Source organism: Lepidochelys olivacea, assembly GCF_965140295.1.
Source record: "Lepidochelys olivacea isolate rLepOli2 genome assembly, chromosome: 7".
NCBI classification, from domain to species: Eukaryota; Metazoa; Chordata; order Testudines; family Cheloniidae; genus Lepidochelys; species Lepidochelys olivacea.
The window spans coordinates 23,119,772-23,134,002 of record NC_140417.1 but is presented as its reverse complement, the minus strand read 5'-3'; the positions used below and the strand labels follow the sequence as shown (position 1 = coordinate 23,134,002).

At 46.4% G+C, this 14,231-nt stretch overlaps 1 protein-coding gene across 5 annotated transcripts in view; it reads left to right on the top strand.

Moving 5' to 3' along the window:
- MGLL (monoglyceride lipase) overlaps positions 1-13,719 on the top strand; it is an 86,763-nt gene extending 73,044 nt beyond the window's left edge. For all 5 annotated transcript variants that reach the window (XM_084634966.1, XM_084634964.1, XM_084634963.1 and 2 more), the window contains exons 7-8: positions 7,681-7,896; positions 9,725-13,719. In XM_084634966.1, the coding sequence (XP_084491092.1) occupies positions 7,681-7,896; positions 9,725-9,850 (342 nt within the window). In that variant the 3' untranslated portion in view covers positions 9,851-13,719. The remainder of the gene's footprint in view (positions 1-7,680; positions 7,897-9,724) is intronic.
- The last annotated feature ends 512 nt before the right edge of the window (positions 13,720-14,231 follow it).

Genomic DNA, 14,231 nt, shown 5'->3' with positions numbered 1-14,231 from the left:
AAAAGGCTCCCACTCCTTTCAGTAGAAACCAGCCACATAGGCTTAGGTTTGTATTTACAGTGCTGGGGAGGAAAAAAAAAATTGAATGAAACAGCTGTGTCTGGGAAGGGATCACAAATCAGGATTTTAGTTCATTTCTAAGATCAACTGGAATGACAGAAAATAGCACCCAAGGGTCTCTAAAAAGCAGGGGCGCTTTGTAAGTGTAGTGAATGCTTACTTCTGTGGCAGCCCACACGCCCCCAAGATGTGCTGTAATTTTTCAGTGTCTCTGACTGGCTAGATAAGCTGGATTCTTATTTTAAATAGATGCTAATGAATTCCCCAGCTGTGGATGGTTAGGCGGGTCCCAGTCCATGCTGACATCAGAATGCAGGCTGACTAGATAAGGAGCAAGCAGGCTGTTGATACACAGAGAAGTACAATACACTTAACTTTTGTTTGCACATTCAACTTGCCAAATTGCCCTGTAGGTAAATTGGAAGGAAGACTGGTCTTGTGGATAAACCACATGGATGCGTAGGTTCTGTACCTGGCTCTGACACAGATTTTCTGGGCAAGTGACTTCTTCTTTCTGTGCCTAAGTTTCCTTGTCTGTAAAAGGGGCTTATACTTCACTGGGTTAAAAACATCAAAATTGAAAAGCCCTTTGAGATTTTTCAGCTAGAGAAGAGAGAATTAGACAGGGCAGATACTGCGATTCCATGATACTGGACTCAGTGTAAAAACCAACATAGAAAGCATTCGTATACATCCACTTTGTAATGTATATGTCCTCAGATATTTTGGTAAGCCTTATCATAACAAAAGATGTACAAAACATACACAGATAAATAAATACGGTCAGTTTCCATTGTTATAGGAACACCATCCTACTCGCTTGTGTTCCATCATACGGAAGGTGTTACCAATTACTCTGTTGTTGCTTACACAAAGAATTGAGAAAAGGTACAATAAAATCGTATGAAGGAAGAATTATATTCCTGGGTTCTAAAGGATAAGTGATACCAGGTTTATAAAGTAAAAGGTCTATCAAAGCCACAGCCTATATATTAGGAGACCGTGCCATAGCTGTTACAGCAGGGCCTCCTGGGTTTCCCTGCCTGGTTCTGCCACTGACTTGTTATGTGACCACTTAAACTCACTGTGCCAAAGTTTATCCATCTGTTAAAGGGTTGTAAAAATACCTACCTTGAAGGGGTATGTCCTCAGATGGAAGGTGCTAAGAACATGCTAAATATTGTTACAGGGTGTGAACTCTAAGGACAGACCAGCTTCAGAAATTTATTTACGGTCTCCCACACTTTTACCTAGGTATTTCAGTGGCGGCTGCAAGGGTGACATTCAGAAGTGTCCATGGTAACCCTGAGGGTACAGTCCACCATAAGAATAATTGTGTTTTCTTTCTTCCTGCTACTTACTCATGCTGGCCTTCACTGTGAGGCTCACTGCTGGGGTTGGCAAAGGCATCTCTAGCTTCATGCTCGTCCTCTTAGTTTTAGCTTCTCCTGTTGCCACTTCCTGTTCTGTGCTGTGTCCATCATTGGGAGGTAAGAGCTATCATATGAGATTGGTCCATCTAATTACTGGATTAGATCATTGGCCCATTTTGTCCAATATCCTGCCTCTGCAGCACTGGATCAGATCATCAGTCCGCCTGATTAGGACTTGTCTACAAAACCGTTGCTTTCACAACAAGGCGAACACCCTATTTCCCAGCACATTAGTGGGCACTACTATGGACATTCCTGAAGTCCAAACTGCAGGGCAGTGTAGATGAAGCCCTAGACTCAAGCCTTGCAGCTTCTGAGCACACACTGTGCTGGAAACATCCATTAATTACATGTTGAATTTAATCATCCGTCAGACCAACTTTCTGTTTTCTATAAATATCTTTGGGCAGTCCTCCAAGAATTCCCTCACTTGTTCGTCTTCACAGGAGGCTTGGCCTTCTGATGTAGGGATTGAAATGTACATGGTGGAGTGGAGACATTTGGTAGATCTAGTTCCTTATCAAGTACAAGGAAACAAGTGGAGTGAGAGGTAACCCAGAATCTAACACCCTCATCAGTATTTGTTAAAGGCCTGATTGAGCTCCCATTGAAATCAGTGGAAAGATCCCCACTTCAGTGCTTGTTGGAACAGGCCATAACTGCCTGGCAGCATGCTTAGTGCTGTGCAAGAGGGAACGGAAAGATGCAGCCCCTGCCCAGAAGCAGAGCTGACAGTCTAAACAGGTGGGCGACACCAAATGCGCCAGGAGACCTGGTGGATGGTTCTGTCTTAAAGAGACTCTTAAAAAAAAATAGTTGGCAGCTGTGATGGATCCCACAGACCCCAGCCCAAGCCAGGGCTGGAAAGGAGTAATGGACTGAACCGGATCCAAGTATTTAGACCAGACCCACCATGCAGACACTGTCCAAGGTATCGATCCTGGAAAGTGGGGCCCCGCTAGCTGTAACTAAGAATGAAGGAAGAACAGGAAACAGAGGAAGGAAGCAGAGGTGACCCAGGGTTTCCAAAACAGACAGAGAGCGCAGACATGAGATGAGACGGGAAGTGTTAAGAAACAAGAGCAGAGATTGAGGTGGACAGAGTGATGCAGAGCCTGGAAGGTGACCCCAGTTTCTCTTATCCCTCCCTACAACTAATCTTCAGCATCCCCAGCGTTCTAGAGAACATTTCTTTAATCCTCATCTCCTGCCCCATTACGAGCTGCCCTGCTGCACAGTGGAAGGGTTTCCTCTTTTCCCTACCTTCTCTTGAAGGCTCAAGAGAAAGCCTTCTCCCTTTTTCCTCCTCCTTTCACCAAGGCATGCCCTGTGCCATGTGTTTGCCCATGCACAGATCATTAACTTTCCGAGAAGGACAGTTGTTCCATCAGCTGTTTTTATCCTTCTCACAATGTCGATCATTCTCAAAGACCCCCCCACCCGCCATCTACACAAAAGATTTGTCGGCTGTTCAGTAGCTAAAAATTCTTTGTTGGTTTTTTTTTTTGGGGGGGGGGAGAAAAAGAAGAAAGAAACCCACCCATTAGGCCATCTCTTGGCATTTATGGCACTACACGGGGGCGGGGAAGGGGGCAGCTCATATGAATTAATCTACATTATTTTACTCCACGGGAAGGCAACGTCTGTCAATCCAGCCACCCACCCCTCTTGATTTTTTTCCTGGAATCCTTCATCTGTTGCTTTCAGTAAAAAAACAAAAACCCCTCAAAGCTGTGTTGCCTTAGTGCAGTGCTGTGACACAACTCCCAGCAAATAACTCCCAGATCAGGCTGAAGCCAGTTGCTAAGTAGCCAGAGGAACCCTGTGTTTTTGTTTAAATTGCAGAGGAAAAGTTAATGGGTTTGGGTGAAAATGTCAGGTTACCAGCTGCTAAAGTGAGAGTTGACAAAATTAGATGAACTGGGTGTTCCAGAAGCCAAAGTGTAACTTTTTCCATGAGCCGGTTCACAGGAAGGGCGGTTCATTCTCATGAAAGGCAGCCTCTTGGGATTGAGACAGTTTACGGAACAGGACAGATATTTAAAACGAGCAGGGTTGTATCCCACTGAAAAAGGCTGCCTGCCTGTAGGGAATGCAGAGGAGGTTGGAGGTACCTACAGCAGCCACGGTGCAACCTCAGAGCTGTTCTGAGAAGACTTCCAGGCACTGAAGAGTCTATGTGGATACTGACTGAGGGCCAGATGTTGGGAGGTGCTCAGCATGCTCAGCTCCTATTGACTTCTCTGGGAGTCAAGGATGCTTACCGCCTCCTCAGATCAGGCCTTGACAGCTCAGTCTCAGCCAGCATTTCACCTCCACAGTGGGCTCTTCCAAGCATTTCCCAGGGGCTAGGTCTCAGACCCTCAGGGTGGGTGTGTCATCAGGATGAGGGGAGCTATACTGCATTTGTCTCTCCCCTAGTAACTGCCCCTCACTTTGGGGTCCACTCCAACACATTCATAACTTGAGTTTCCAGTCATGGGGATTATGGACCTGCGCAGGACAAGTGTAGAGCCCTGCAGCAGGACTAGAATCCTATGGGTCTTGCAGGATCCATGGCCATAATAGCAGGAGCCGAATTAAAAGGTTAGTCCTGTGGGGGGCTTTAAAAGAGACCCTTTGCTGTCTCCAGCAGAGTATGCTGTTTGAAAGAAGTTTAAGTGATTCCAGAGGAGAAGCCAAACTGCACCAGCACTATCAGGGAGAGGATCCCATACTACCAGTGAAGTCACATGGACGCTGGCGCTGTTAATTAGTCCAATCAGAGGCTCACCTCTGCGCCAACCAGGGACAACATTCCCAAGTAAATGGGCAGGGACCCAGCAGTCCGACAGATTTGCTCTCGTTTCCTATAATCCATCAGGACAGTTGTAATGTGGGTCACTCTTGTCAGTTCCTGGGGCTGAGCTCTCCAAGCCCTGCAGCATGGATGTCTCAGTGGCAGGACCATTCCTGTGAAGCCTGCTCCTTGCAATGGTCAACCAGAGCCCAAGTTTGGTGAGCTTCAGGGCTCCGGGTAAGACTTCTCTCTCTGGGCAAATCTGTAATCACTCTCCAGACCATCAGCACAGCAGAGGATGAGGGTTCTTCTTAGGCTAGGTCTGCACCGTGTACCTTACTGTGCTGTTACAGCTGTACCGCTGTAAGGTCTCCCGTGTAGCCGCTCTCCTGCCAGCAAAATAAAACCACCCTCCAATGAGTGGCAGTAGCTTTGTAAGCAGGAGAGGGTCTCCCACCAACAAAGCACTGTCCATTCCAGTGCTTTTCATCAGTAAAACTTGGGAGGTATTTTTTCACACCCCTACTTGACAAAAGTTTTACTGACAAAAGTTGGGTGTAGACATAGCCTTAGACTGTTCATTTTGTGAGATCTCAGCTAGGGGAAGGAAAGGAAAAGCAATCACCCTGCTAAAATAATCTATGGAATTAGGCTCAGTCAGCGAATGAGTAGAGGAGATGCTCCTGAGTTGGATACTGATGGCAGATTCTCTCCTGCACTTGGGCCAGCTAAGCAGGGGGCATCAGATAGCTAAATTACAGCTCCCTGATTCTCTGGCCCAGCCCTGGCAAAAAATAGAGCAGCCTAGAGGCCACTCTAACTTGTGCCTGCTGGCTATGCTCCTTTAAGGATCACCCACCAACTAGGGATTGCTGTAGTGTGTATCCTAGCCATTCCATCCCTGTCCCAATGCATCTCTTGTGCTAAAGGTGGTGGGGAGGGAGGCTGGCTCTACATCCACTGGGCCCCGCCCCCTCCGTCCCCCACATGGACGGTATCCAGAACAGGGGTGATGGTTTCCAGTCCCTTTGTGCCACCTGAGCCTGTCACAAAGACCAGATTGGGGCAGAGAATCGATCTCTGAGCCTTCTAATGCTCAGATGTGGTGTCTGTGTAAGCACAATAAGGAGAGAGTTTAGACTAACCTGTGTGCTTGTTGGAATTAGTACAGGGTGCAATGGGCACATTTTAAAACACTTCATCGGTTAGAATAACTATCTTTGTAATTTACTGACTTTACGAGGGGCGCGTCAGCTGCCAAAGATTTAATTGTGCTTTGGTGTCCAATGAACTGTTACCATAGGAGGCTGCTGTGCGGGGTTAAGAGGGGGGGGTTATTTTTGAATGGTCTCGTACTAAGGCAATCCACCAAGTGCTTTTTGTAGGACCCATCATTACACATAGGCAACTTTCACCCTGGCATTACCCCCCTAATCATGGCCTGGTGCAGAAAGGAGAGGCGGCCAAGGGTGTAAAAAAGCAAGCCTGCCCCTACACAGAGCCCACAGCGACGGTTCCTGCCCCACAGGGCTGGGTGCAGCTCCCTGCTGAGAGCGTGGCAACCTGGCACACACAATTGCAGTGTCATCCAGTTTGGCCTGGCTTCCCTTTCGGCATGGAGGGGCAGCCGTGTGAAACCTGAGTGGCGCAGCAACCTCATTTACTAGGTGTCAATGACCAGAGTGGGGAGCCATGCCCAGCCCCGCAGGGCAGGAGCTATCGGTGTGGGGTGAGAGCAGGGCAGGCTTGCCTTTGAACACCATCGCCCCCCATTGGGGTCTCCCCTCCGCACCGAGCTAGGAGAAGTGTATGTTTGCTTTGGGCCAGGGCCCGGTGATTGGTTAATCCAGCCCTAGATGTGGCAACCCATCTAGAACCTTCCTGCGACCCACTGGGGGGTCAGGACCCACCATGAGAAACGCTGCCGTAGAGAAGAAAAATTAGGCTTCCTTCAGCCAACCTACAAATATGATGATTTTTTTTTATGATAAAAAATGATGATTTTTTTTTTAAAACCACATCAGACTTTAGAGGAATCAGCGGCTGTGCCAGGGATCCACCTATAATCAAAATTCGCTGGTAAAGCCTGCGTAGGCTGCCAAAGCTCGTTTCTCTGTATACAGCATACAAATATTTACTGTAGATATGCCTGATGCAGTAACTACCTATTCCTAGCTACCAGACCCTGTGCTGATTAATCCAGTGCCTCGTTTTCAGCACTCTCCTCACTCCAGATTTTTCATGCTGACTCTCTGCTCTTAGCCAGCCTGCAAGAGAAGGATAAAAATTTGCAAGTGAAATGCTGGGGTATGTGGTTTTTTTGGGTTTGGGGGTTTTTTTGTTGGTTTTTTGGCCTACTGGCACTTTATCTCATAGTTTAAACTAAGAAAAACTTTGCCCAATCAGGAGCTCAAGGCCCATACATAGTGAGCACATAGTGTGCAGATTGAAGTTACCTTCGTCTTTAATACAGAGGGGTGGCCCATGGATACTACAGGCCCCAACAGGCAATGCTCCAGCTTGAGCAGAGCAGCCTTCATTGGGCTCAAGACAGCACGCCTTGTCGAGACCCATCATCTTTGCAAGCACCATCTCCGCATACACACTTAACACCAACACAGAGCTCCTCATCTTAGTAGTGCTTTACAAGCAGGAGCTAATCAGTACCTTCAACCCTCCTGCAAGACAGATAAACATCTTTATCCCCATTTTGCAGATGGGGAAACTGAGGGAAAGAGAGGTAAAGTGACTCATGGCAGGGCCACTCAGCACCAGAGATATTACTGGTACTCAGGAATTGCTTATATCAATATCAGCTTTGTAATAAAGCAGAATGAAAAACTGCCTATGGGGGAAAAAGGCTGCCACCTTTGAGTGGTAGGAGACCAGGGCAGAGCATGAGTAACCGCAGAAAGGAGCTCCCCTGGGCAAAGTCCATTGACTGATGCTGCTTGTTTGCCTGCCCCCAGTGTTTTTGGCTCATGAACATTTTTCAGTGGTGTAAGAGAGGAGTTTGGAGTAGCCCAGTTTCCAGTTGCACAAGAGGTGATGGCCCCTGGCTGCTAACTGGGGTTATCATTCTAGGGCAGGGGTAGTCAATAGGCAGACTGCGGGCCAAATCTGGACCACCAGGCACTTTTGAATGGACCTCAAAATCTATTTATTTATTATTATATTATTATTTTTTATTATTTTCTCTGGAGTCTGGACCTTGACCAAGAAATTTGGACCTTGACAAAAAATAAATTGACTGCCCCGATCTAGGGTGAAGTGGCACAGGAGCCCACTGAGGGTGGGAAATGGTTAGCCTAAACAATAGACGGAAACAGACTCATCATACATGAAGGGCTCTGCCTTGTATTTTCGGAACAGACTGTTGCTGACAATGATTTCCCCCCCCTCCAATAGGTTGAATCTTACACCTCAGACCCCCTGGTCTACCATGGGGGCATGAAGATCTCCTTTGTCATCCAGCTGATGAATGCCGTTGCCAAAATAGAGCGATCCCTGCCTAAATTGACTCTACCAATCTTGGTGCTACATGGTTTGCCCGACAAGCTCTGCGACATCAAAGGTTCCTACTTACTGATGGACACCGTGCAGAGTCAGGACAAAACACTTAAGGTCACCTTGCTTCTTGTATTTGAAGGGTGTAATGTTGTGCATATCAACCTCTGCTTTGCTCAGTGTAGGCTTAAGGATTTGACTGAGTCACTGTCAGAGCAGGTGTCAGGTGCTGTTGACAAGAGTGCAGAGCATGGGAAAGTGTCCGATTCTGGGAGGTGCTGAACACCCAAAGGAGTTGAAAGAACTTGGCACATTCCAGGATTGGGCCCCCGACCAGGTAACCCAGTGCCCCCAAACTCTGCGACCGGTCAGGCTGCTTTCACGCCAAGCCCACCTCACTGCATAAAGGTATAGCGAGAAAGTTCCAAAAGCAGCTGAACAAAAGCCATTCCACATCTGCTCATTTGGAGAGAGCACACAGCTGATTAACCAATTGTTAGCACATGAATGAACTTGAAAGGGAGACGGGGAGACCAAGCAAAAGCTTTTGTTGTCAGAAAAATAACTATCTATCTCAGGCATCAAAAGAGTGAAATTACACCCAGGGTTGTGGGAACGCCTCCCATTGCGTTTACATGCCAAGGGTGTGATTAATATTTCCTGCCTCTCATTGAGTTGAAAGCTTGATATGCTGCAGTTGGCTCACTGGATACATGGACTGGGAAGGCGGGTGTGAGACCCTGAGGGAACGGTTGTATCCACTGCTTAAGTGCATGAAAGCAGCCCTCGCAAGAGACTTGTGCTTCTCAGCATACACACTGTATAGGGATTAAAATAGAAGAGTGACAATGGGTCTGCATGGCTTTGATTCCCTTACTAGAGGGCAGTAGGCAAAGGAATGTTCTGCCTGGATACGGCGGGTCTAAGTCTGATAACATCAATACCATCTCCAGAGTCTGCACTATTAAACTCCACTTGCAGCAGAGGGTATGGAGCAGCAGGGGGCACTCAAAGAGAGTGACTGGAGCAGGGGGACAGGAGCCTGGCTCTCCCCTCTCTCAGATGGGTGCCCTAACACTGGACAATAGAGTTATTCTAACGGTCTCTCTCTGGCCCAATGACTGTTTAAGTATTTATCCACAATGGAACAATCATTGGGTCAGAGAGAGAGGGAAGTGAGGGAAATGACTGAGGTCCAGTGGTTAGGTCGCCTCCTAGGAGGTGGGAGACTCAGGATCCAGTGCTCAGAGGCCGCCTACGGGGTCAGGTCCTGCATGCAACTCAGACGGCCAAACATCTGCCTTCCCCACAATTCATGAATTGCTCCGGGGCTCAGGCAGGAACTAGGTGTCCGGATGAGAGTGAGACAGCAGTGCAAATGCCCAGAGGCCAAAACCGAAGTACAAAGGGAACTTGTACCTAGAAACTTAAGCACCAAACGAGTTTAGGTCTCTAAATACTTTAGTGGCTCTGGAGCCTGGTTTTTCAAAGGTGATGAGCTCTCCCAACTCCAGCTGAAGTCAGTCAGTGCTTCACGTGCTCAGCATTGCTGTAGAAAGGTGTCTTAAATCAGGAACCCAAAATCAGAGGCCATTTTTGAACATGCGATCATGTGGCACATTCTCCTGTTGGTGAGTCTCCCCCACATGGGGAGGGGAATGGAAAGAACTGCAGGAGAAGGAATTGAGATTGCAACACCACAAACCTGTGCGGAGACGACAGGTGTGAAACCTGAGAACTCCTGTTAACTCCCTTGCTGAAACTGACTAGACCTCAAGTTGGTGGCATCCCTTAATATTCATAATTCACCATATCTAAGAAATACAGGAAGACCGACGAGACGTGTGCAGGGCATGTCAGGACTGTGGGCACTGGCGAATGGGACTTAAGGGCTGCTTTGTTCTTTGGGGTTTTGTCTGAACCTGTGTTCTTTCTCTGATTGCAGGTGTATGACGAGGCCTATCATGCTCTCCATAAAGAGCTGCCTGAGGTCAGCACTGCTGTGTTTAAGGAAATACTAACATGGATTGGTCAGAAGGTCTCAGCAGCCGGAGGACCCAGCCACACTTAAGCCACCTTGTTACCTTCCCAATGGTCTTCTGGGGATGGAAGTTTTTGTTTGTTTGGGTTTTTTTAAAAAAAGTCTCTCTGGAAAAGATTTAACTTAGAGGGACTCCTAGGATACTTTGCTATGAATAGCCATTCCTATTACATAGGAGGGAGACTCCGCTCAGTCATTTAAAGAGGCCATTGCCCTAAAGCAGGAAAGGGGGTTATGGCAGTGGAAGAAGTCACTGAAAAAACTTTCCAGATTGGTTATTGTACTACAAGGCTCCTGTTTGCAAAAGCCCCCCCACCCCATGTTCTTTGTTTTCTCTGGAATTCCTGATGTGCCAAGGCTGTTTTTATTCTGCAATAATCTTTGGAATGTTCAATAGTTCTGCATCTTTCATTTCTTTCCGTTTCTACTCCTGCGGAGTACGGTCCCCTTCCCTGCTCCCACAGTTGCAGAACATACTGTATTAGAAGTCTTTACCCTTGAGAAGGGAACACTAGAGAGAGTTAGCAAAGAGAGCTTGGGGATGGGGAGAGAGGAATAATTCCATACTTGAAGGTGAAAAGCTAATTTTCTAGGTCAAACCAATCTGAAGCAACCTCTTTTAGCAAGAGGCCTGAAGGGTGGGGACCTACCCTACCAGATTGCACTCTAGAAAGACATGTTGTTTAACCGCTGTTTAATTTCCAGCGCCAGAGCAGAGTTCACAGAGGAGAAGGACTAATGTAGAATAAGATACTTAAAACCTACTAAGCACACACAAACTGTGTGACTTCCAGATACCAAACCCTCTCCCCTCTGCAAGATGAGCTACTCTGTGCTACTGATACTTAAGATGTAAAGTCAAAATTTTATTTAAGAGGAAATATTAATATACTATATGGTGTGTATCTTGGCGGCTCAGAGAGCTGTCACTGAGGAAGGGAGCAGAGTCTGAAGAAGGAGCTAACTGTCCTCACCCCCTGCACTGTCGTAGCCATGGCAAGATTGTCCCACCATGGTCCAATCCTCTCATAACTACTCTACAGCAATCATTTGGCCTTTTCCCCTCATCAGCTGGAGATGGCCAGAAATGCTAGTCAAGCTCAGAACATCTAGTGAAGGGAAGGGCATTGAGATGGCTGACATGTACCCTCACAGTCCACTTATTTACTAAGAGCCTCATAATGTTATTAGGTTTCCCTACAAGCTCTTCCGATTCTGTGAAATGGCCATTTCTTGGGTGGATTCTCCTAGACTTAGCAGCTGTGTCTTAGCTGGGTGGCAATGAAGGGTCACACTTGCTCCTGAGAGTTAGGTGGGCAGTTAAAAGCATATCATAGAGCAGACTAGGTAGCCAAACATCTGTATCTGAATATTGGGGCTACATAGAACAAGCTGTACAGAAGGATACTGATGAATTACCACAAAGACAGCTGCCACCAGAAAGTTCGTAAATCCAGCAGATTCCGATACTGGTGGGAAGCTACAGATCCAAATGCCAGAGCTCACTGGTCTTTCATACCAGCAAGGCTAGAGGAAGACTTCTAGGAGAACTTTCAACGTGAAAACTCACTCACATGGCAAGTGAGCTTGCATCAACCTGTTTGCCTTTCCTCTGGTAGTTGTGTTACAGGGAAATCAACTGCCAGAACTGTACTGTTATACCACTGTGGTTATGCCGGTATAAATTCCCTGTGTGGACATACAAGTATCCACACAGTTATAGCAGTGGACACTCTTAGATCAGTTATACTGGTATAATTATACCAGGATAGTTTTGCCAGGCAATGTCCCATGCAGACATGCCCTTAGTAATAGGCCTCTGCCCACATGCAAGAGAGAGTTTAGCTTTTTCCTCCCACTCTCTTAGGCGTTCCAACAATAAGTCCATCCAAGTTCTGCAGAGGGTGCGGGAAGCATTTCATCACAGGGAAAAGCAAGTATCCTCCATGGTTTCCATTGTAGAGGGGGCATGTGTCTTATACAGGCATTGTACAGCAGCTGGAGCTATTGCAGGTCCTTACTGCTCCCTTTCCAACTCTGCCCTGGAGGAGAGTAGGGCAGTATTCCCATCATGACAGTTTGGTGCTGTTTCAGTGGCTTGTACGGCAATGTACCACTCTTACACCAATATTTCACTTCCCCTTGAAGCCCATTCTGGCAGGACACAGGAAAGGTAACCTTGTGCAATAACAACAAGCATCAGAGACTGACTTTTACGAGCTCAGACCTGTTCTCTAATAAGGGTTTGAGAAGTTAATAGAAGTCATCCTTGTGCTTGCAACTGTGTAGTGCATCTAATCAGAAATGCTGTTCTTTACAGATTGGCTCTGGCATTTGTACAGCTCTAGCTTCCTGGCTGCAATCTGAGAAATCATTATAGATCTCAGCAGTTCAGCTCAACTTGAATTTAAAACCCTGTTCCAACCAATCAACTGCTACCACCAACACCTGGAAACCCCCTACAATGGCTTTTGGGTATCAACACAAGGTGAAGCTCAGGCATCGCATGCTCAAGAGTGTCCAGTGAGCTGGCTTGTGGCAACATTTTTCTCCTACAGGTCGGTCGTTCGCCCCCACACACACACTAACCGTGAGCTGGGAAGAGATGGTAAGCATGGAGACATTACAGTGGTGGGAGACCCTGCCTAACTCTTATGCCTTGAGCATGCATTAGGGTAGGTGTAATCATACAGTGATATGTGCTAGGGTGACATAGGGAGTACTAGAAATATTTTATAAATAAAAAGAGGTGATTAGAAGATATGATTTTGAAAAGCACCTAATGTTGTTCTGAGTCTGCTCCCATTGACTTAAATTGGAGCAGAATTAGTTGAGTACTGAGCTCTTTTGGGGGGAGGGAGGGGAGAATCCTAAATGAACAAGCACTTGAAAGAAAGAACTAACCCTACAGTGTTATGGTCGCAGCCCTGCTGCTCCCTAGAACCTGTATGTGGCCATAGGAAGTCCTGGGGTCAGTGCCTTTGATCAGTTCTGTTCTTTAGCCTGAGAGAGAGCTGCTTTCTTCCTGAGCTTGGAAGCAATATGTAAGAAGAAAATGAGGATGATAAAAAGAAAACCTGTCCTTCTGTCCAGCTAAGCTCAGCAAGGTCACACAGGCAGGGGAAGCTGTGTTTGAAAATAAAGTGTTCAGATGACATTTGGCAAAGCTGACATTTGCTGCTGCTCTCAGACAATTTTCTGAAGCACTGTCTTTTGGGAAACTGGGCCTCAAGAAGACCTAGCTAAGAAATTGAGGGCCAGTTTCTAACAGACTTGAATAGAGCTCAAATCTCACTGTTTAACATAGAAACAGAGCCAGACCCTCAGGTAGTGTAAATCAGTGTTTTTTCAGTATAGACTTCAAGATACAGGTGTAAATTAACATAGCTCTAGTGAGGTCACTTGTGCTATACTGATTGACAGCAGTTGGGGATCCACCTCACATTTAAACTCTTACTGCTATAGTTGATCCATTGCCACAGGTCCAAACTGGCTTAAACTGGCACATTTAGTCTCCACCATGTCCTAGTGGAAATCCCTTCTTGAGCAATTTCATTAGCAGCAGGAAGATCTGCCACCAGCAGAAACGTAATTAAAACCTTTATTTTCAAATATCATGGACACTTTGTGGGGAGCACTGCTGGCCTTATGAACTTCCAGATTGCTCTGCTGAGACAAATGGGGATAGTTTCCCTCTGAGTATAGAACGCATTTATGACAGAGCAATAGTAGTCTGTAACTACTGTATATGCAGTATCACTACAAGTACCAAGCATAGCATCAAAAGACCATCCTCATAATGTGTAATCCACACAGTTTTCTATTTAGCCTGCTCTTTTTATATGGGTCACCCTAGCACACTGTCAGCATAAACCTGTAGAGATCACTTATTTTTCCAAGTAATTTCTGAGCCCGTCATTCCATTGTGCTCCAGTTGAATATAATATATACACATGTGTATACCTGTATTTTCAGTGGGAAAAGTGTGTACAAGTTTAGGATTCTTTAAAGGAATACAATGTATATTGCAACTAATAATAAAGTTATGTTTTCTGAATGTGGTGTCTTTGGGAGCATTATTTGCTGCTGTCATCAGATTATAGCGAAAGAACAGTAGAAAAAAGGGGGGTTATGAAAACACTTCAGGTTTTTTGTGGGGGGCAGGGAACAGCTGAGCCACAGATATTGCTGAACTGCAATCTCCAGTGTAGCAATGTAGCAGATGCAACCTTACCACGTGTCACCTTGTCCTAAACCTGCAATGTAAAGGCTAGTTGGGGTGGGAAGGTCTGCACCAGTGTAGCTATACCACAGTGTATCTAAACCCGGTCTATACCGAAAACTTAGACTGACCTGGCAACATCACTCAGGGGTATGAAAAATTCACACCCTCGAGAGAAGTAGTTACGTC